This window comes from Rhinoderma darwinii, chromosome 1 (assembly GCF_050947455.1).
Source record: "Rhinoderma darwinii isolate aRhiDar2 chromosome 1, aRhiDar2.hap1, whole genome shotgun sequence".
NCBI lineage: Eukaryota > Metazoa > Chordata > Amphibia > Anura > Rhinodermatidae > Rhinoderma > Rhinoderma darwinii.
Window position 1 is genome coordinate 536372994 of NC_134687.1, and position 24780 is coordinate 536397773.

General features: G+C 41.4%; 1 protein-coding gene across 3 annotated transcripts in view; it reads left to right on the forward strand.

The window, feature by feature from the left end:
- Positions 1-24780, forward strand: part of ARB2A (ARB2 cotranscriptional regulator A) — a 465547-nt gene that overhangs the window by 248588 nt on the left and 192179 nt on the right. For all 3 annotated transcript variants that reach the window (XM_075837274.1, XM_075837266.1, XM_075837282.1), the window contains one exon: positions 4793-4912. In XM_075837274.1, the coding sequence (XP_075693389.1) occupies positions 4793-4912 (120 nt within the window). The remainder of the gene's footprint in view (positions 1-4792; positions 4913-24780) is intronic.

Genomic DNA, 24780 nt, shown 5'->3' on the forward strand with positions numbered 1-24780 from the left:
CATTTACACTGCACTAGCGATATAGTTATATCACTATGTGCAGCTACATACACAAGCCCTAACATTACTACAGTGTCCTGATAATGAATACACTTGACCATCCAGCCTGGACGTCATGTGTACTCAGAATCCTGACACTTCTGAATCTTTTTTTTGTGAGATTCCGGCAAGTGAATCCAAATCTCGCGAGATCACGGAGCTAAACGAGATTTGGTTTCACTTGCCGGAATCTCACAAAAAAAGAGTCAGAAGTGTCAGGATTCTGAGTACACATCACGTCCAGGCTGGATGGTCATGTGTATTCATTATCAGGACACTGCAGTAATGTTAGGGTTTGTGTATGTAGCTGCACATAGTGATATAACTATATCGCTAGTGCAGTGTAAATGAATTGAGAGGAGTGCATGATGCCGATTGGTCAGCGTCATGCACTCCTCTCTACAACGCCCACTTGGTCGAAAGTAAAAGTACGCCCACTTGGGCATTAAGAAAGCATAAACCAAAATCGCTCCTAACGTTGTGAAAAAATATCGTTTTTTTAAATAAAAAGCATTACTGTCACCTACATTACAGCGCCCATCTCCTTATGTAGGAGATAGGGCACTTATAATGTGGTGACAGAGCCTCTTTAAAGGGGTTTTCCCATCAGAGACATTTATGACATATCCACAGGACCACATAAACAACACAAAAATTTGAACAGCACATTCCAACAAAATGAAACAAAACGTGTATACAGGTGCAAGAACGCCTGTGACTGCAAATTTATACAGCACACAAGAAAATGATGTTGGCACACTGCGAATACTAATGCCACCTAAGCCACTAAATATAAATAAACAACATAAGTCTCACAGGACACGTACAGGTGGCTAGGTGATTCCTAGGTACGGTTAAACACCTCCATGGTACAGGAGAGAAGTAACAAAATAGAAACTCCAATACATCATACCTTACAACTGAGAAACGGGAGTCAGACACTATTTATATAGAAAATTAGAAAAATATCAATTTTATTAATTAAATGTAAACAATGAGGAGATATAAAATATATAGAGGATCCAAAAACAAGATTGGACTGTACGTGGGCCACAAAAATATACAAATTGGTATCACAGCAGTATTATAGTAATTGGTACATGAATATAGAATTGAAGCATGCGTGGTTCTAATGGAAGGCAGGTAACATCAGGTATACAAAGGGGAGCACAGCTTAAATAGCCCACATGAGGACCCTTGAAAAACTGTATACGTGAAACGCGCGTCGGGCGCTCTCCTTTCTCTGGGCCACCTCTCTGACATCTATGGGTAAGGCACACCAGGTTACTTTACTTAGTTTGGAACTCTACCCAGTATTAGCTATACACTGTTTTTGGACCTCTTTAGAAACTACCACTCAAGTGTCTGTATTTACTACTTGCCTTTATTGGTCCTCATGTGGGTTTTTTAAGCTAGACTCCCTAGCTGTGCTCGACTTTGTATACCTGATGTTACCTGCCTTCCATTAGTACCACACACACGCTTCAATTCTATATTCATGTACCAATTACTATGATACTGCTGTGATAATTTGTACATTTTTGTGGCCCATGTACAGTCCAATCTTGTTTTTGGATCCTCTATTTTTTTTTATCTCCTCATTGTTCAAATTGTATTAATAAAATTTTATATTTTTCTAATTTTCTATATAAATCGTGTCTGACTCCCGTTTCTGAGTTGTAAGGTAAATATAAATAAATATGCATTACTGCTAAATCTACTTACAACAGGGAGGTTCTTCGCGCACATTTTGATCAAATTGTGTGAGCCCACCTGCCACGACAAGACTACTTCTTTGAGGTGGGAACCTATGCTGCACATCCACCCAGTGTCACGACGCGGGGTGTGGACCCACTGGGCCATACCGCGTAGCGGGGTAGCAGCTGGCCAACAAGGTACAAAACAATGTCTATAGTTCGGAACGGGTACCTGAGGCAATGTAGACAGTAGCGGAGGCACGACTTGACTTTCACAGCAGGTGGCACCGTGGATGCAGCGGAAGACACGACTTGACTTTCTCAGTAGATACGATAGCACGGGATACAGGGTACAGGCAGCAGGAACGGGTAACACTGGGAACTGGAAAACACTGGGAGACCGTTTGCAAGACAAACTTGGGTATACAACAATGCTCAGGCGAGGAACAAGTGGGCAGAGCCCCTTTTTATAGTCCAGCAGCCATTTGGGCTAATTATTGATGGGTGACAGCTGGACGCGTACTGGCCCTTTAAGGCCGTGCGGGCGCGCACGCCCCCTGTGGCAAACAGTCCGAGGACCCAGAAGTCAGTGCCGGCATCTCCCTGGAGGGAGCTGACGCCGCAAAGACAGATGGCCGGTGCCGTGAGAGGGTAAGTCTGAACAACGACCCCCGGCCATAGATGTTACACCCAGAGCTTGGACTAAGCCTACATATACTTGGGGATAGTAGGAACCAGCATTAAACTAATTAAATCATATATGTGGGGTTGGTGACTGCCTCCAATTTTGATCTTGCACTCCTCCCATTCCTGGGTGATTTTAATTAGTTTAATTCTGGATCCTACCATCCCCAGGTATATATGTAGGCTTAGTCCCAGTTCTGGGTGTATGTGCAGCGTAGGTTCCCACCTCAATAGAGGTCGCCTTGTCGTGACAGGTGGGATCACACAATTTGATCAAAATGTGCGCTAAGAACCTCCCTATTGTAAGTAGAGTTAGCAGTAATCCATATTTATTTATATTTAGCGGCTTAGGTGACATTAGTGTTCGCAGTGTGCTGTCGCCATTTTCTTGTGTGCTTTATCCACAGGACCATTCATTACCATGAATTACGGAAATTCGTGGTAGTGAATGGCAGTTACGGAAGCAGAGCAGCATGCGAGCTACGCTGTTTCCGTAACTACCTTTTAGTTCTATGGGACTTACGAAAACCGCATAGCTCAATGAGTTATGCTGTTTGCGTAATTCTTGGTCGGGAATCACACAATTCATCCACAACACAGAGCAGTGGAGAGGGGTTTAGGCGGCCCCGTTCTAGAGATAGGTGCGGGTCCCAGAGGTGGGACCCGCATCTATCTGACATTTATGACATATCCTATAGATATGTCATATTTATCACTGATTGGAAAAATCCCTTTAAGCATCTAAACCCTATTAGCCATATCTTAAATTCTGGGAAAACTTCTGTAAAGCCTCTATATATATATATATATATATATATATATATATATATATATATATAGAATAATTCCAGAAAAAAAATATTTTTGAAAAAATTTAAGTGGTAAAACAGGGCTAAAAAATAACTTTGTGTGTTTATGTTAAACATTGAGAGGTATCTGCATATTTCTTCCTTCCCGCCCCTACGGTTATCTCTTCTAAAAGTTTCCTGCATCCGGTCCGCACAGCAGAATCTGTCACATTTGGCAACAGTACAGGAAGTATGTGAACCTGTCACGGAAGGCAGTCTCAAAGGGCGAACTGCTTTGCAGCAGCTAATTAACCTTAGGAAATAATTACACAAATATGCAAATGTTGTTTAGATAATTCCATGTGTTATCAGCGCAGGTAGTCCATCATAAATACAGACCTTGGAGTGCCTAGATGTTCGAATCTGCACCGGTCGATAAGGCTTTGTCTCTTGCCTTACTTTAACTTGGTATTTAACAATTAATGACTGTGATATTGCGTTAGTAAATTCATATAAATGGTTGTCCTTTAGAGGCAGCAGAACATAATAATATATTCTCCCTGCTAATGTAGGTGCAGTAATGTCAGCAACATAATAACTTCTTACATTTTTTACAACCTTTAAAGAAAACATCAACATTTAAGAATTATCGAACGTTCTATTTAATAACTTCATTCTTCTAGTGTGAAATGTGACCGTCTTTAGACTTGTGGCTTGGAAATATTTAATTCCAAATATGTTATTTATAGAGGAAGTCACGTTATTTCATTCCCCCCAAAGAGCCAGTAGTGAATGGATCTTGTTCTTGGTGATACACCGGTTTGGTAAATCAGGGATGTACTTGATTCATTTTTCTCGTATCGTTTGTCTGGAAGAAAGCATTTTCTGTTCTTTTCAGTATCCGGAAACCTAGAAGCAATACCTCCGTTATGTAGCGGTTTGTTCCGGGGTTATGTGTTGCACATGTAATATAAACCGTAGTTAGACCCTGTTAACCATACGTTAATTGTTTACGTTTGGCGTATATGCTCGGGCAAATGGGTCAATTAATTTTTTAGACAAAAATCTCCGATTTATGCAACTGTATGCCCTACAGTTGCATACACCATACATAGGTTGCTTTTTATTTTTATTTTTTTTATTTTTTTTAAATATATAGCAAGCGTTATAAGTTTTCTTTGAGGTGGACAATTGTATAAGTTCGCACAGCACGCTTATTGGCTGACCTGTACAATAGCAGGAGTCGCCCAGCCGCCCGTGTACAAGAAGATTCGGGCAATAGGACTGAGAATGTGACCACCAGAAATTTTCGAATGCAGATGATCTAAACTAAACCGACAATTTTGGATAGTGGTGTATTTTATGCCAGTGCTTGACTCAAGTACAAGAAGTCCTGAATAAGGGTTTCCAGACTTTGCTACATCTGAATAATATACTAGGCATATGAGTAGTTTTGTGTTTATTACATCTATTGTACAGGGAGAGCCCTTTGCTTCAAACCGTCAACGTCTATTTACAATCTATGTCGTCACTTGAGCTGTATATTGTTTTGGGATAACTTATTTTTTTTATTTATTTTTTTAGGAGAATGGCAGTCCAGAGGAGCATGCATTATATGTGTGGGACAACTTTATTTCAAAAGCGCCTGCGGAAAATGTGTTTTTTGTGGCGCACAGTTATGGAGGACTTGCGTTTGTGGAGCTGGTAAGATGTATCTTTACAATCTGAGTTTTATCTAGTTTTGTGTTTAAAGAAATAATGTGATTGTGAATACCCTTAAATAACTTAGTCCTTGAGATTAGATCTGGGGCTTCCACTTAGAAGCTTATGTAGCTTTAATGTATCCATAAAGATCCGTATGTGCACCGCTTTTATATGGAATGTTTTTTTTTTATAGAAAAAATAAGAGACAATGTTAATACATATACATTACATTTCTAACTTATTTGTACAAAATATAATTTTTCCTTTATGACAAATCTATTCCTCGGTGGCTGACTGCAGCGACTTAATGCAGCCATCGCTCCAGACCGCACATTGCCTCTCGCCGTACAATGACCTCATCTATTACTATTAGCGGCCAGATTATTTTGTTCTGTACAAGTAGAGCCCCAGATCTACTGAATGACCAGTATAAGGGCCAGTGCTTTGTATAATCTACGGAGGAAAGTGAGGGAGGCAATGTATGGGCTGAGCAGCGGCTGCATGAATTTATTTCATGAAGTTAATTTATTTGTGGTGTTGGCCAATCCCAAAAAATATTTTGACCCCAGACAACCGCTTTATTTGTTTTTTTATATTTGATAATCCCAGTTAATTGAGATCGGGCGATATCACGTTTTCATAGCGTTCTGTAAAGGGCACTACTGTCTTGTAACGCTACTGCTTGAAAACTCTATATTTGTATCATTTAACAACAATACTTTGTGTAATTCTGCTGTGTATTCTCTTCTCTCTTATGGTCTCCCCTGCTGTCAATGATTTTTCTCTGTTATTGTCTATGCTGTGTATAGATGCAATAGACACAATAGTTGTGGTCACTAGTAGTTGTGTATAGATGCAATAGATACAATAATTGTGGTCACCAGTAGTTGTGTATAGATACAATAGTTGTGGTCACTAGTAGTTGTGTATAGATACAATAGACACAATAGTTGTGGTCACTAGTAGTTGTGTATAGATACAGTAGTTGTGGTCACCAGTAGTTGTGTATAGACACAATAGTTGTGGTCACCAGTGGTTATTTGCAGCACAGAGGAGCGCCTCTGACATCAGGTAGCAAGATGGTGCCTGGTCGCTGCATTAGATATGGGGGGGGGGGGGCAGATTCTAAGCTTAGGTACTAGGATCAGATGGAAAAAAACAATGCAAAAGTGTGCCATATGACTAGAAGTTTTGTACTATTATATTGCAAGCCTTATTGGAGACCGGCACTGGTGTCAGTGATGACAATCTCTGTACAGCGCTGCTGAATATGTTGGCGCGTTATAAACAGCTGTCAATACCGTTTGAATTTGTAAGGCCTGTAGCTCCACGCCATGGGATAGGAATATCTGGCCTACAATGATTTCATGTTGTTCGTTTGCACAGATGATATTGTGTGTGTGTCTATTTTAACATGACATTTAATATTACATGTCCGTGTCGAACATAAGAAGCACTGCTCGATGTAATGAGCCGCCAACGTGCTGCTTATTCCATACAGAACAGCAGCTCAGGTTTCTTAGACTATCTGTATTGAACATGAACTGGACTGAAAATGAACTTCTAGGTTCACATCAACTTTTTTTAAAGCGTTTCTAGACCTATCATTTTTGGCTAGAAACAAATTGAAACCAATTGCAAAGGAGCCCAGGAATGGAAGCCCGATGCTGATGTGAACACACCATAAGGCCTTATTCACACGAGCGTGTTTTACGTCTGAAAATCACGCGAGTCGCACAGACCTATGTTAGTCAATGGGGCCGTTCAGACAGTCCGTGATTTTCACGCAGCGTGTGTCCGCAGCGTAAAATTCACGACATATCCTATACTTGGCCGTTTTTCGCGCATCACACACCCATTTTAGTCAATGGGTGCGTGAAAATAGCGCACGGCACACGGAAGCACTTCCGTGTGTCGCGCGTGATTCGCGCAACAGTGGATAAATAATAAAAGCACTTCCTTCATTTCTTTTTCTAAACATCAAAACCGCGTGTCATAAGTATGGCATATTCGTGAAAATCACACAGCCACGCAGGAAACACTGATGACACACGGAACTGCAACGCGCGCAAAACGCACACGCTCGTGTAAATCAGGCCTTATGTGAATAAAAAAGTAACATTTCTGTAGTTTGTCTACATTGGGTGCAAGCGGCAGCTCCATGAATGCCACTACAATCTTCAGCCGGTATACCAAAAGAAGTCTTGGAAACCAAGGTATAGCTCGTCAGGTGAGCGGCTCCAACTACTTCATCACACAGTAATAAGGAGTAAAGTGCTGCTATCATTGTCACAAGCCCCATATGATGTCAATCTAGACATGGACATTTTCCGATAGTAGATGTCAATGAAATCTTTAGTAATAATGGTATTCTGGATATGGACCGCTTCTAACAAAGAGACAGGACAGGCGAGACTCCTGGAGTATTTGTTCCACTAAGCAATTATCTTTAACCTGCAGCAAGTATTATTCCTGAAACTGCTGGGAAAATAAATATCTTATCTCTTTCAACCATATTTCTCATTGAATCAACTTTATTTTTTAACTAACTTTATTATGTTATTTAATTGTGGTGTAATTGCTGACAGAATGTAGAATATTTCCATAGGCTTAGAGTGATTTGTCTCCCCATTGTTCCCAAACTCGAAACAAAATTGTTTAAATTTGCTACTTTTTAGATTGAGATTTTTCTTCTGCTTTATTGTTAAAAGAATGGACAGCCATCCATAGAGGGACCTTAATCCAGATGCCAACGGGTTCTGAAAATATTGTGTGCAAAAAACACGAACCGGATTGGAATATGTCTTTAAAATTACGTAATAACATAAGTAACAAAGAAAAGGCGTCCGAGGGGTGTTCTTAGACTGCTCTTGTGACGTCAGTCTCCAATGGCTTTCCAATAGAGAGCACATTAACATATTGGTTACATGCGGGTGTAGTAACCTGTGGCTGGGGGGAGCAGCAGAACACCAATTTTTTTAAATAACACTAATTAGAAAGATACGTGTTTTTTTCTACCTAAGTCTTCCTACACTTATTTTGGTTACGGAGAGTTTATAGAATCCACCTTTTTAAGGAAATTGAAATTAGAAGAGTTGTTTTATGACCAACATTGATGGAATATTGCTAGGATATCCGTGGGGGTGGGAGTCTGACTGCTGTGACCCCTGCTAGAATGAAGTGACAAACCACTTTGCCACTCTGTCTCCTGTCGACGCCACGCTGCTTTTTCTGAACGGACACATGGTCGGCCATTAAACGTAAGTGGACAGGAGAGGAAGTGGCGCAATGTTTCCTAGCACTACTGATGCTCAAAGGGTGAAAGAGTCCGATCTATCAAACATTGATTTCATATCCTAGTGGTCCTCAGCCAACCCCTCCCTCGATATCTTTTGCTGACTCATTGTCTGTACATACCATGCGCTGTTGATTTGAATTCAAGTGTTGTCTTTAAACCATTCACTAGTAATTGATATTGCAAAAACTAACTATGCCACTGCAATATAAGGAGCTAAACTAAGCTGTCAGGCATGTGTCTGTCAACATGCTGTTTGACTGTTTCCGGTAGCAACCAACAGAATTGTGAATGCAGCTCTGAACTGTAATACAGACTTACTCATATTCATTACAAGTAATCCCATGTTTTAACACACATACTCTTTCAGTAAGATACTCATACTATTTGTATAGATTATATCTATATATTTGCTGTAAATATGTGTGCAAGGCAGTTATACCCTCTGCTGCCTCTCTCATTCCTTGTAGGCTTTAATTGAGACAGCTACACGTATGCATGGCAAAATAGTCAGTCCTTTTCCCTGCTCTTGACCTGTTTAAATAAATAATGTAATATGGGAACCCAGATCTTCCGAACGGTGGGATTCCCAACCGTGGAACACCCTTGCAGTCAGACATTTAATGGCAGTTGTTGGAATACCCTTTTTAAGTTACAGTTTTTGTTGTTGTGCTGAGATCCCCTGGTGCTATGTAGTTCTGCCTTTAAAAATAAAATAAAAAAAATTCGGGGAGAGGGGGACGGGACTTCTCTGTAAAGTAGAGTAATATGAGTTTATCATTAGCCGATCTGTCTTCAGATGTCTGTGTGTGGCTTTATATATGGTGAACGACTGAATTACTTATTTATGTAGAGCTATTTATAATTGATATATTTCTGTGCATACACAGACTGAACTGCACAGGCATCCCAACAGCGTGCTTAGAGTAGTGATATAAAGCTGTTTTTTCACAACACTCATTTTAGAGGTTAGAAGGACAGAAACAGTATTGGTTGCACGGGCGTTACAGAAGTTTATTTTTTTTATTACGTTTTGTAATTTAATGGTTCCATTCCCGTTGGAATTCTCGGAGAAGGAAGAGATAAAGTTCTTAATATCAGCAAAAAGCTGGTGAGTGGAAGAAAAACATTAATGCCATTTGGGAACTGGAGGCAGCTGTTAATAATCCTTTCCACAATGCGCAGTACATGTGCTGGAGGCTTTGAATGCTGCAGTTGTTTAAGATGCGCTCACAATTGTTGCATTATGTTAAAAACATTGTTTAAGTTAGGGTGCCTTACGCAATGCGGCCAAGCCGCGGATGTTGCTGCCAATCCGAGAGCCACACTGTTTTACCGTGAACGGATGTGGTTTTAGACCGGGCAGCTTGTACAAGTAAAGTCCGTTTAAACCATTTGCTGTAAAACCATATGATTCTCGTATGCGCCCAAACTACCACGGCTCAGCCACATGGGTTCTTCTTTTGATGAAGTGGCAACAATGGGCTAGGAAGAAGGTTGGCACCCATCCACCACGTGACTTCATAATCAAACTGTCAAGTGTTTCCAATGAGCCCCATAATTATCATTATGATTATTACCACTATTAGCAGCTACATTATTTTTTTTTAAAAATACAAAAATAAGGACGTCACCACAATTGTAGACTCAGGCTTAAGAGTTGTCACGTCAAGCCAACTCCTTTCTATATGTCCTATTGGTAGTCGTAGGGCAGGGGACAGCTGTTGGAAAAAATATCTTCCACTTTGGAGCGCACAATGTGACTATTGCTACAGGGAAAATGTGCGGCCACCCGCGAATTCATTTTAGCAATATAAGCTGAACTCTTGGGGTTTCCGACTCGCGGTGATGAGCAGATTACTCCGTAAGCTTTAAAATAAATGGAGGTTGTTAGGATCATACAACAGCCTATTTTAAACGTGGTTTTTACGTGAATTATGGCTTTTTGAAGTTAAACAATTTGTATATTGTCGGCAGCACATCCCATGATTACACAGAGAGATATGCTGCCGTCAAACAACCTTTTTTTTTGCAGTATTAAATATCCGATCAGCCAAATATGGACAGTGATGTCAGAGGGAAAGAAGGAGTCCCAGGCAGAGCGCTACAAGCTGCTCTGCACCAGGACTCTGTCTCTGGGGAAGCCCCTGACATCACAATCCATATATGGACAGTGTTGTCAGGAGCAGAGCATTGTCCCAGGCAGAATTCTAGTAGCGCTCTGCCCGGGACTTTGGCTCGGGGGTATGCCCTTGACATCACTAGCCGTAAATGGACAGTGATGTCAGGGGCTTCCCCAGAGCTGGAGTGCCGGAGCAGAGCCTTTACTTGCGGTCTGCCTGGGACTTCAGCTCTGCTCTAGACATCACTATCCATATATGCTAGTAGTGCTATGCCCAGGACTCTGGCTCTGGGGTTGCCCCTGACAACACTGTCCATATATGGTTATATGAATATTCTGAATAATGGAATTATAGAATAATTATTTCTCCTGCGGCGGAATCTCCAGCCAGAGCATCAGCAATTCTCTGGCTGGGGATTCCACTCCTAGAGGGAACCCCATAGGCGCTACCTACAGTTAGGGTGGCTGTGTGGCACTACAAGGGAGGGGGGCTGTGTGGCACTACCTGGGAGGAGGGGGCTGTCTGGCACTACCTGGGAGGAGGGGGCTGTGTGGCCTTTTCTTGGATGGAGGGGGCTGTGTGACGCTACCTGGGAGGTGGGGGCTGTGTGGTTCTACCTGGGAGGTGTGGGCTGTGTGGCGCTACCTGTTTGGTGGGGGGGCTCTGTGGCACTACATGGGAAGGGGGGCTGTGTGGCACTATTTGGGAGGGGGTTGTGTGGCACTACCAGGGAGGGAGTCTGTGTGGCACTATCTACAGTGGCACTAAATTTATGGGGGTACAAACTGAGGGCCTGCTATATGGGGCATAAGCAAGGCCTAACGTATATATGGGGGCAGAAAGTGATGTTTTCTGCCATCTTAATGCTGCCGTGAGTTCCCCCGCAAAGGGGCCTTTTAAGTCTGTGTCGACTAAGGGCCCACATAAACCTGGAGCCGGCCCTGTATATATATGTGTGTGCGTGTGTGTGTGTGTGTGTGTGTGTGTGTGTGTGTGTATGTATGTATGTATGTATATATATATATATATGTATGTGTGTGTATATATATATATATATATATATATATATGTTACGTTTTAAGATGGGAAACCTCAAATAGTTACTTCGTTAAATAATTTAAAAAAACCCTTTTTTTTCGTAATAAGACATTGCATAACTTCATTGAATTGGATGTCCTGTATCTTTCCTGGGCCGTGAGAAATCTCACACCTGAAGTATACTGATTGATCGCATTTAGACCATCCTTCGTACTGTCCATTAACCCCATGCTTGCCAAAACATAGAGCTCAAATAACTAACTACCTCTTAAAAGATTTAAAAGTCAAGGCTTCAAGGCAGAACAGATGACCAGAGTGTCACCACGTCTTTGCTGGTCTCTCTCATCACACTGGTGGACATGTCTCCACTTTTGTTCCTCTTTCATAATAAGCCATACAGATGTTTCAGAACAAGCCTTGACTTCTGACCTTAAGGTTGCGGAGGTCATGCTGCTCAGAGCCTGTGAAATTATCACAAGCTGAGTTAAAGTTTTTCCCCATCACAGGAAGTGGCCAGTAAGTAAGAAGTAGAAAAGGAGCTTTGTCAAGTAGACAAGATGGTCTCAGTCAGGGTTGGCTTCTGTAGAGCACATACACTGCAGGAGGTGCATGCTTGGAAGGAAGAATATAATATAACCACAGGCACATCACATATCTGTCATGCGAACCAAGATCTGAGCAGTATATTTACTTAATATGCCTTTTGTTAAAATGTAATAGGAGTAGAACGTATGTGTTTATATAGTCTCTTAAATGGGGCTCCAGGGCTAAAATCACCTTGTAAATATCTGCCCATGTGTAACTTCTCTATTATATACTTGAGTTTCTTGTTAGCTTGTTCACTTTTCACACACTGCTGGTCCGGTGTGGGATGCCAGGTTATGAATATGTTGTTTTTAGTTCGGGTGTCAGTGATTCAGAACACCCGATCACAAGACAACATCTTCTTTTGTCTCGGTAGAGCAGTTATATGACAAACCCATCATGAGCTTTGTGTAGCAGATTCTCATTATGTGGAACGTATACTTAATTCAGTCATCAGTGCGGAATTGTACGTGCACCAGGCCTGGAGCTGCTCAACTATTAATAGGACAGACTACATTTAATGCGTTCCAGATATGTTGGTAGTTTTGATACTGTATAGTAGGGCTGGTCAATTAATTGAAATCGAAATTCAGCTAAATTGATCGTCATCTTGCGAATTTCGGTTTTATCAATTATATAGTTGAATCCAATGCTAGAGCAGGGGACCTGCTCTACCATTCACTATGTATCGCTGGACGATGTGAGGCAGTGACATCATCGCGCCTGTCTGCGCCGTGCTGCAAAGACCAGAGGAGCAAAGAGATCTTCTCCACTCGTTGTTGGAACGGGGTTAGGTGAGTATCTATCTTATTATTTTTATCAGACACTATAGGGGCAGCTATGGTGGATTTTATACTGTGTGAGGGTAGCTATAGGGGCATTATACGGCGTGGAAGTCCGTTATGGGGGCATTATACTATGTAGAGGCAGCTATGGGGCATTTTACTGTGGGGGGCTGTTATGTGGCATTATACTGTGAGGGTGTAGTTATGGGGCATTATACTGTGTGGGGGCAGCTATGGGGGCATTAATTATACTGTGTTGGGGTATCTATAGGGGCATTATACTGTGTGGAGCACTATGGGGGCAATATACTGTGTGGGGGCAGTGTCAGGAGGTTCATTATATACTGTAGTCAGCAGGCTCAGGGTATAAATATTAATTCAGTGGCGTAGCATGCAGATAGGGGGTGTGGCCTAAATACTTGTTCAATAATCGTAATCGGTTACATGTTCAATTAATCGTGATTTTGATTTAGGTCATAATCGCCCAGCCCTACTGTATAGTCATTCATTCACTGAAAGTTTTTTTGCAATCTAAAGGTTTGTTTTTAAGTGAAACACAATATAAAGCTTTGTAAATCTTTTTTATTACATGTAAAACAACCACAGGTTTTATGCAGTAAGGCACAAATAGAAAGAACTGTGAATAGACTCGCAGTGCTTGTCCTTCCAACTATTTTCGAAATTCATACTGCGCTATATGAAGCTCATTGTGCAATGTACGTCTTTTCGACAGCTGTAACTCTTCCTTTTTTTGTTGACTTAGCTGCATAAGGTCTTGTTTTTTGCGTGCCGTACTTTTTTACGACACCATTTTTAGGTACATGTTTGTTAGCATTTCATTTATATAATTTTTTTTAAATGTAAATCAGAAAGTCATTCTAGGACCGCAGGATAGACTGTTTTCTGGTGGCTGGGCCCCCAAAGGAGAAAAAGGAAACTTGCCACAGTTTCCTTTGACAGCGGCAGTCAAGGTTTCATTGATCTTCCACACATAATATTTATAAGGATTTATTATACAATGAAGAGCAGGTTTTATCCCTTTATGGCCATCTTACAGGACAGTGGTACGTTAATGTCAACTTTACGTTGCAAGCCCTTTGTTACAGAGGAGACGGAGCTAAGCTAATTGATATATAGGGTTTGTTTAAGAATATTCAATATCTTTTGTAATTCGTTCACCAGTGAGCAGTCCTACGGAGTGATGACTGCCATCTCTATATGCATGCTCACACAGGGAAGTGACACCGCCTCCTAGACTCCCTAGACCTGAGGAAGCAGGGATTTAAATAAAAAAATAAATTGAAGTTCTACACCAGCCTTTTCATTAAAACTGCTTGCCTTATATTGTTTAGGTCCGTCCCCCTGTGCCACCCAGCTCTGACCTGTTGAGGCATGGACTCCACAAGACCTCTGAAGGTGTGCTGTGGTATCTGGCACTAAGACGTTAGTAGAAGATTCTTTAGGTCCTGTAAGTTGCGAAGTGTGGCCTACATGGATCAGACTTGTTTTTCCAGAACTCTTTATTATGTTCCTTTAAACCAGACCTGAACAATTTTTGCAGTGTGGCAGGGCGCATTACCCTGCTGAAGGAGGCCACTATAATGAGAAAGTACGGTTTCTTTCAAGGGATGTACTTGGTCTGCAACAATGTTTAGGTAGGTGGTACGTGTCAAAGTAATAGCCACATAAATGCCAGAACCCAAGGTTCCCCAGCAAAACCTTGTCCAGAGCATTATATTGCCTCCGCCGGCTTGCCTTCTACCCATAGTGCATACTGGTGCCATCTTCTCCAGAGGTAAGCGAGGCACGCACACTAGGCTGTCTACATAATGGAAATTAAAATGGGATTAATCAGGCCAGGCCACCTTCTTCCATTGCTTCATGGTCCAGTGCTTATGTACCCATTGTAGTTGCCTTTGGCAGTGGACAGCATAGGCATTTCTATCATAGGCAGAATTAACTTTTTAAGCGATTTGTGCTAGAGTAGCACTACTGTGGGATCGGGCCAGATGGGCTTGGCTTTGCTCCCCACACGCATCAATGAGCCTTGGCCGTCTGTGACCCTGTTGCTGGTACAACAGTTGTACTTTCTTGGACGACTTTTTGGTAGGTACTAGCCACTGCATAATGGGAATATTCCACAACTACTGCCATTTTGTAGATGCTCTGAACAAGTCGTCTAGCCGGACTGTTCACTTGCTGCCTTACAGTATATATCCCACCCCTTGTCAGGAGCCATTGTAACAAGATAATCCATGATATTCACCGGTCAGTGGTTTTAATGTTATGGCTGATAGGTGTATTTTATTATTATCATTATTATTATTTTGTAAGCGCTATTAATTCCTTGGCGTTGTACAGTACATGTGAAAAAGGGTTTAGGTACATGACATGTTAGCTTAATGATTGACAGATTAATACAGATGAAGAGCTGACCCTGCCCGCGATGTGTTACTATCTACATGGGAAGGAGACAGAAGGTCAGTGTGGTAGTGGCAGTACCAGCATGGTGGCTCAGGGGTTAGCACTGTTGCCTTGCCTTGGAGTCCTGAATCCAAATCCAGCCAAGGACCGCAACTGCATGGGAGATATGTTTTTCCCCAGGTTTTACGTGGGTTTCCTCTGGGTAGTCCAGTTAATTCCCACACACCAAAAACATATTGATAGGTCTTTGGCTCACTATAAAATTGGCCCTAGTGTGTATAGGCGTGTGTCTGCTTGACTGTTTGAGATGCAAATTTAGATTGTGAGCCCAAATGGGGACAGGTAGTGAGGCATCTGAAGCTGGCATTAACATATGAGGTTCCTGTCAGCGTATATCCAATGGATTGTATCCTATCCGCACACAATGTCTATGGTAACTTGTAGTCCGCCCCTTGAACCCTGCTATGGGGAGAACAGGAATCAGACAAGTTTAAACTTTTTCAACTCTGTCCCCCAATGTAAGCGGTGCCAGGTGTGTCTGTAGGTCCCTTGTCCAATTCTCTGTAATGAAATAACATGTCTGTTTGGGCTGATCCGATGGTATTGCGGGTGATAAGTCATGTCTATGGTCAGCTGAATTCGAATACCATTAAAAAGCATTTTAGGGGATCTATATATTTCTATTTTTATTTATTTCCTTATATCTCCCAACCCTTAATTTAAAGATGCAATTGCTCCTAAAATCAACTTTTTTTTTTTTACGTTTGCCGAAACATTAATTCTATGCATACACCGGACTGTACCATGTGTACTAATTCCCATGTGTATTTTTATTATTACTATTATTATTATTTTTTAATCTGCTTTGAAATATGTTAATGCTAATTATATTAAGACTGAGCTGCTGGTAAGGGGGCTGCAGAAATGAAATGTGTATAGGATTGTATGTGGCAACAGCCTTTCTTTAACACTTAAATATGTTAAACAAGAAATCAATATGCTCTTGGGATTAATACCAGTTTCTGAGTAGTTAAATGTACGTTATCTGTCTAGACAAGGAGCAGATGGAACAGGGCAGTTTTCTGCTCATCTCCAGACAATTGAGAGAAAGCTAATATAAAGAGCAGCATAGTGCTGGTAGAAAAATGGAACGAAGTAAAAGAGAATTTGTTAGGCTATGGATGGCAGAGGCTTCTAAACTGGTAAGGTTCACATGCTAGTCCTTCTCAATTAATTAGAATATCATCAAAAAGTTAATTTATTTCAGTAATTCAATTCAAAAAGTGAAACTCTTATATTATATAGATTCATTACACAGAGTGATCTATTTCCAGCATTTTTTTCTTTTAATATTGATGATTATGGCTAATAGTTAATGAAAACCAAATATTTAGGGTCTCAGAAAATTAGAATATTATATAAGCCCAATTTTCAAAAAAGATTTTTAATACCAAAATGTTGGCCTACTGAAAAGTATGTCCAGTATCTGCCCTCAATACTTGGTCGGGGCTCCTTTTGCATGAATTACTGCATCAATGCGGCGTGGCATGAAGGCGATCAGCCTGTGCCACTGCTGAGGTGTTATCAATGCGGCGTGGCATGGAGGCGACCAGCCTGTGCCACTGCTGAGATGTTAGGCCTTATTCACACAAACGTGTCCGTTTTGCGCACGCAAAAAACGCTGCATTTTGCACGCGCAAAAGTTCAGTGTGACCTCTGTATATGGTGCGCGGCTGCGTGATTTTCGCGCAGCTGGCGTCAATATGACTCTGTTTTTATGTTACGAAACAGTAAAGGAGGGGCTTTTATGTTTCCCTTCACTTCTTTAACAACTGTAGCGCGAATCACGCGCGTCACCCGGAAGTGCTTCCGTGTGCCGCGCGCGATTTGCACGCACCCATTGACTTCAATGGGTGCGCGCTGCGCGAAACACGGGCAAGTATAGGACATGTCGTGAGATTTACGCAGCGGACATACGCTGCGTGAAAATCATGAACTGTCAGAACGTCCCCATTGACTAACATAGGTTCGTGCGGCGCGTGTGATTTCCACCCGCGTAGCACGGATGTAATACACGTTCGTATGAATAAGGACTTATGGAAGCTCGGGTTGCTTCGATAGCGGCCTTCAGCTCGTCTGCATTGTTGGGTCTGGTGTCTCATCTTCCTCTTGACAATACCCTATTACCCCATAGATTCTCTATGGGGTTTCGGTCAGGCAAGTTTGCTGGCCAATGAAGCATAGTGATACTGTGGTTATTAAACCAGGTATTGGCACTTTTGGCATTGTGGGCAGGTGCCAAGTCCTGCTGGAAAATGAAATCAGCATCTCCATAAAGCTTGTCAGCAGAGGGAAGCATGAAGTGCTCTAAAATTTCCTGGTAGACGGCTGTGTTGACTCTGGACCAACACCAGCAGATGACATGGCTCCACAAACCATCACTGACTGTGGAAACTTCATACTGGACCGCAAGCAACTTGGATTGAGTGACTCTCCACTCTTCCTCCAGATACTGGGACCTTGATTTCCAAATGAAAAGCAACATTTTGTTTCATCTGAAAACCGGACTTTGGACCACTCAGCACAGACCAGTCCTATTTCTCCTTAGCCCAGGTAAGACACTTCTGACATTGTCTCTGGGTCATGAGTGGCTTGACACAAGGAATTCAACCGTTGTAGCCCATGTCCTGGATACGTCTGTGCATGGTGGCTCTTGAAGCACTGACTCCAGCCGCAGTCCACTCCTTGTGAATCTCCCCCAGATTCTTGAATGGCCTTTTGTTGACAATCCTTTCAAGGCTGCGGTTATCCCTGTTGCTTGTGCACCTCTTTCTACCACACTTTTTCCTACCTCTCAACTTTCCATTACTATGCTTGGATACAGCACTCTGTGAACAGCCAGCTTCTTTAGCAATTTCCTTTTGTGGCTTACCCTCCTTGTGGAGGGTGTCCATGATTGTCTTCTGGACAACTGTCAAGTCAGCAGTCTTCCCCATGATTGTGTAGCCTACTGAACCAGACTGTTGGACCATTTAAAGGCTTAGAAAACCTTTGCAGGTGTTTTGTGTTGATTAGGTGATTAGAGTGTGACACCATGAGACTAGAATCTTCAACTTTTACCCAATATTCAAATTTTCTGAGTGACTCAATTTTGGGTTTTCATTACCTGTTAGCCATAATCATCAACATTAAAAGAAAAAAAATGCTGGAAATAGATCACTCTGTGTATAATGAATCTATATAATGAGTTTCACTTTTTCAATTTAATTACTGAAATAAATTATCTTTGATATTCTAATTCACTGAGAAGGACTAGTAAATTTTCAGGATCTTTTTCTTGATTTATTGTCTGTGCGGTTTTTAACCTCTTTTCTAATAGTAGGAATTAGTACTACATGCATTGACTTCTGGTGAGCTTGTGGTAGTGCTGCATATATAAACCGCACCCAATCAGAACAAACAGAGCCGCAGTGTAAGGTATGGGGGACGGACAGAACAGCCCTAGATCCTATAATGATGCAAGAGGTGAATTTAGAGACAGTCTTACAATCCTTTTCAACAACACTATTAACCCCTTAACAACCACCAATACGCCTTTTCACAGCGGCCGTTAAGGGTACTACTTATTCACGGCGCTGTAACATAAGCCCGACACGGGTGTCCTGTGCTGGCTAAAGCAGGTGTCGGGTGGTCTAAAGACAGCCGGGCACCTGCTCTAACGGACGGCGTCGATATCAACATCAATCTCACCCGTTCATCTCCTTAGATGCAGCGCTCAATAGCGAGTGCCGCATCCAAGTGGTTTTGGAGGGAGGGTGCACCCTGCAATTGAAATTGCAGCATTCCGATGGCTTCTATGGCAGCCGGGGGCCTAACAAAGGCCCCCAGGTCTGCCTGTAGTGGATGCCTGCTAGGCCATGCCTGAGGCATGACCTAGCAGGTGCCTGTCAGTTTTACACTGACCGGCAATACTATACTGCAATACAGAAGTATTGCAGTGTATTATAAAAGCGATCAGAGGATCGCATAGTGAAGTCCCTTTGTGGGACTAAAAAAAAAAAAAGTTAGCAAAAAGTTTAATAAAGTTAATAATAAATAAAAATCCCAAATAAAAAAAATGAAAAACCCACTTTTTCCATTTATATAATACTTTAATATGGAAAAAAAAATAAAAAATGTAAAACATTACACACATTTGGTATCACCGCGCCCGTAACGACCTCGCCTATAAATGTATTCCGTTATTTAACCCCTTAATGACCGCCGATACGCCTTTTTACGGCGGTCATTAGTGGGCTTTATTCTAGAGCGCCGCTATTCTACGTCGCTGCTGTAGAATAAAGTAAACAGAGCAGGGAGCCGTGAAATCTCCCTGCTCTCAGCTGCAAGAGGCAGCTGAGGGCTGTGGGCGTCCCTGCTCTGCCGGGTGAGATCGATATTAGTATCGATCTCACCCGTTTAACCCTTCAGATGCGGTGCACAATAGCGAGCACCGCATCTGAATGGTTTTGGAGAGAGGGAGGGAGCTCCCTCTCATCTCACTGACACCCGGCGATAAAATCGCCGAGTGTCTGTGTCTTCTATGGCAGCCGGGGGTCTAATAAAGACCCCCAGGTCTGCCTGGAGTGAATGCCTGCTAGATCATGCCGCAGGCATGACCTAGCAGATGCCTGTCCGTTTTAAACGGACAGGCAGTAATACACTGCAATACAGAAGTATTGCAGTGTATTATAATAGCGATCGGAGGATAGTGAAGTCCCCTAGTGGGACTAGTAAAAAAGTAAAAAAGTTTAATAAAGTTAATAAAAAAAAAAAAAGTGAAACAAAAAAAATGAAAAACCCATTTTTTTTCCCCTTACAAAATGCTTTACTATTAAAAAAAACTACAATAAAGCAAAAAAGTTAAACATATTTGGTATCGCCGCGTCCGTAACGACCCCGACTATAAAGCTGTTACATTATTTAACCCACACAGTGAACGCCGTAAAAAATAAAATAAAAAACAATGGAAAAATTGCTGTTTTCTGTTAATCCTGACTTAAAAAAAATTTGATAAAAAGTGATCAAAAAGTCGCATCTACTCTCAAATGGTACCAATAAAAACTGCAAGTCGTCCCGCAAAAAACAAGACCTTATACAGCTATGCCGACGCAAAAATAAAAAAGTTACAGCTCTTCGAATGTGACAATGGAAAAATGTAAAAAATGGCTTGGACATTAGGGCTCAGAATGCAAGCAGGGGGAAGGGGTTAATCTGCGTGGTGAACGGCGTAAAAAACAAAATCAAAAACAATGCCAGAATTGCTGTTTTCTGCTCATCCTGCCTTCAAAATTTTTTTATAAAATGTGATCAAAAAGTCGCATGTACTCCAAAATGGTACTAATAAAAACTAGAAGTAGTCCCACAAAAAAACAAGCCCTGCAACAGTTGCATCGGTGAAAAAATAAAAACATTATGGCTCTTAACCCCTTCCCTCTTTAGCCACATTTGACCTTCCTGACAGCATCATTTTTCAAATCTGACGTTTCACTTTATGTGGTAATAACGTCGGAATGCTTTCACCTATCCAAGCAATTGTGAGATTGTTTTCTCGTGACACATTGGACTTTATGTTACTGGCAAAAGTTGCTCGATACATTCAGTATTTAATTGTGAAAAACACAAAAATTGTGCATTTTTCTCAATTTAAATGTATCTGCTTGTAAGACAGGCAGTTATACCACACAAAATTGTTGCTAATTAACATCCCCCATATGTCTACTTTAGATTGGCATCGTTTTTTGAACATTCTTTTTTTTTTCTAGGACGTTACAAGGCTTTGAACTTTAGTGACAATTTCTCAAATTTTCAAGAAGATTTCAAAAGGCTGTTTTTACAGAGGCCAGTTCAGTTGTGAAGTGGCTTTGAGGGCCTTATATATTAGAAACCCCCAAAAAGTCACCCCATTTTAAAAACATCACCACTCAAAGTATTCAAAATAGCATTTAGAAAATTTCTTAACCATTTAGACGTTTCACAGGAGTTAAAGCAAAGTAAAGGTGAAATTTACAAATTTCATATTTTTTTGCAGAAATAAATTTTTAATCCAATTTTTTATTAGAACACAGAAAGTTTTACCAGAGAAATGCAACTCATAATTTATTGCCCAGGTTCTGCAATTTTAGGAAATATCCCACATGTGGCCCTAGCGTGCTACTGGACTGAAGCATCGGCCTCAGAAGCAAAGGAGTAGCTAGAGGATTTTGGGGCCTTATTTTTATTAGAATATATTTTAGGCACCATGTCAGGTTTGAAGGGCTCTTGCGGTGCCAAAACAGTGGAAATCCCCCAAAAGTGACCCCATTTGGGAAACTACACACCTCAAGGAAATTATCTAGGGGTATAGTGAGCATTTTGACACCGCAGGTTTTTTACGGAAATTATTGGAAGTAGGCTGTGAAAATGAAAATCTACATTTTTTCAAAGAAAATGTAGGTTTCGTGATTTTTTTTTTTCTTCTCTCCTTTCCACAAGGACTAAAGGAGAAAAAGCACCGCAAAATTTGTAAAGCAGTTTCTCCCAAGTAAAACACTACCCCACATGTGGTCATAACCTGCTGTTTGGACACACGGCAGGCGGCTTAAAAGGGAAAGAGCGCTATTTGGCTTTTGGAGCTCAAATTTAGCAGGAATGGTTTGCGGAGGATATGTCACATTTAGGCTGGGTTCACATGTGCATGTTACGTCCGTAATGGACGGAACGTATTTCGGCCGTAAGTCCCGAACCGAACACACTGCAGGGAGTCGGGCTCCTAGCATCATAGTTATGTACGATGCTAGGAGTCCCTGCCTCGCTGCAGGACAACTGTCCCGTACTGTAATCATGTTTTCAGTATGGGACCGTAGTTCTACGGAGAGGCAGGGACTCCTAGCATCGTACATAACTATGATGCTAGGAGCCCGACTCGTACGGATGTAACATGGTCATGTGAACCCTTCCTAACAGAGCCTCTCAGGGCACAAAACAGTGGAAACCCCCCCACAAGTTCCCCATTTTGGAATCTTCACCTATTGAGGAAATTATCTAGGGGTATATTTTGCGTTTTGACCCCACAGGTTTTTTGCAGAAATTTTTGGAAATAGGCCCTGAAAATAAAAATCTAAATTTTTTAAAAGAAAATGTAGGTTTAGCTATTTTTTTAAAAAATTTCCACAAGAACTGAAGCTGAAAAAGCACCGCAAAATTTGTAAAGCAATTTCTCCTGAGTAAAACAATACCCCACATGTGGTAATAAACGGCTGTTTGTACACACAAGCAGGGCTTAGAAGGGAAAGAGCGCTATTTGGCTTTGGTGATCACATTTAGCAGGAATGGTTTGCTGGGCCATGTTGCATTTGCAAAGCCCATGAGGGGACAAAACAATGAAAACACCCAAAAAGTGACTCCATTTAGGAAACTACACCCCGTGAGGAATTCATCTAGGGGTGTAGTGAGCATTTTGACCCCATAGATGTTTCATAGAATTTATTAGAATTGGGCAGTGAAAATAAAAATAATCCTTTTTCTTCAATAAAACGTAGCTTTAGCTCAACATTTTTCATTTTCTCAACAAATAAAGGGAAAAAAAAGAACCCAACATTTGTAAAGCAATTTCTCCCGAGTACGGCAATACCCCATATGTGGTTATAAACTGCTGTTTGGGTACACGGCAGGGCTCAGAAGGGAAGGAGCGACATTTGGAGTGCAGATGTTGCTGGATTGGTTTCTGGGCGCCCGTGGGACCAAAACAGTGGAAACCCCCCAGAAGTGACCACATTTTGGAAACTACACCTCTCAATGCATTCAACTAGGGGTGTAGTGAGCATGTTAACCCTGCAGGTGTTTTGTAGAAATTAGTGTGCACTCGATGTTGCAGAATGAAAATGGGATTTTTTCCATAGATATGCCAATGTGTGGTGCCCAGCTTGTGCCACCATAACAAGACAGCTCTCTAATTATTATGCTGTGTTTCTCGGTTTTAGAAACGCCTTACATGTGACCCTAATCTTTTGCCTGGACATTCGACCAGGCTCATGAGTGAAAGAGTACCATGCGAAGTTGAGGCCTAATTTGGCGCGATTTACAAAGTATTTGTTCACAATTGCAGAGGCTCAGATGTGAAATAATAAAAAGAAAGTGACCCCATTTTGGAAACTACACCCTCAAGGCATTTATTAAGGGGTGTAGTGAGCATTTTCTCCCCACAGGTCTTTTCCATTCATGAATGCGCTGCGGAAGGTACAAATTAAAAAATTTATATTTTTCCCTAGATATGACATTTCAGTGGCAAATGTGTCATGCCCAGCTTATGCCACTGGAGAGACACACCCCAAAAATTGTTAAAAGGGTTCTCCCGGGTATGGCGATGCCATATATGTGGAAGGAAACTGCTGTTTGGTCACGATGTAGAGTTCAGAGGGGAGGAAGCGCCATTTGGCTTTTGGAGAGCGGATTTGCTTGGTAGTAGATTTGTTTGAGTATTGCTGGTGTTTCCGTTTATACTGTGGGGGTACATGTAAGCTGGGCAGAGTATATCCGAGGCATAGTCAGGTGGTATAATAATGGGGTAAAAAAACAATAAAATGATCCATGGATGTGTATTACGCTGTGAAGCAATCCTTTCTGCACAGGCCAGTGTCGCACTGATAGATGGCGTCCTTTCTTATGCCCCTTTTGGTCCATACTCCGCACCTTTGCAGTTTGGGGAATTTTGCTGGGAAAGTGTTGTCCTGGTATAATACGGGCACTGTCGCTTCCAGCGGATATGTTTGAGCCTTCCCCTTCCTGGTTCCCCAATTTTAGGGCCTTGATAAATCGCCCCTTGAAGCAGAAGAAATGTTCCCCTCGGGCTGCACAACTGCAAATTTTTTATTTCCTGACTTATTGGAGCCTTAACTTATTTTATTTTTATATAGACTTAGTGGTATGAGGGCTTTTTTTTTGCGGGACGAGCTGTAGTTGTTATTATTGTTACCACTTTGCGGTACATGCGACTTTTTGATCACCCTTTATCCTATTTTTTGGGAGGCCAGGTAACCAAAAAACCGCAATTCTGGCATAGGTTTTTTAGTCTTTTTTTTTATACAGCATTCACCACGCATTATAAATTGTTACCTTTTATTCTGCGGGTCAGTCCGATTCCGGCCATACATATTTTTTTATGTTTTACAACGCTTTGCACAATAAAATTACTTTTGTAAAAAGAATGTATTTTTTCTGTCGCCAAGTTGGGAGAACCATAACTTTTTAACTTTTTTGTCGACGGAGCTGTATGGGGCTTGTTTTTTGTGAGACGAGCTATAGTTTTTATAGGTACCATTTTTGGATACGTGTGATCACTTTTTATTCTAATATTTGTAGGGCAAAGTGACCAAAAAACAGAAACTCTGGTATAGTTTTTTACGGGTTTTTTTACGCTGTTCACCGCATGCAATAAATAATATAAGATTTTTAGAACTCCGGTCGTTATGGTTGCGGCGATACCAAATACGTATGGTTTATTTATTTATTTTCAATAATAAAGGACTTGATATATTTTTTTCACTTTTTTTTTTACACTTTTTTTACACTTTTTTTTTCAAGTCCCACTAGTGTACATGA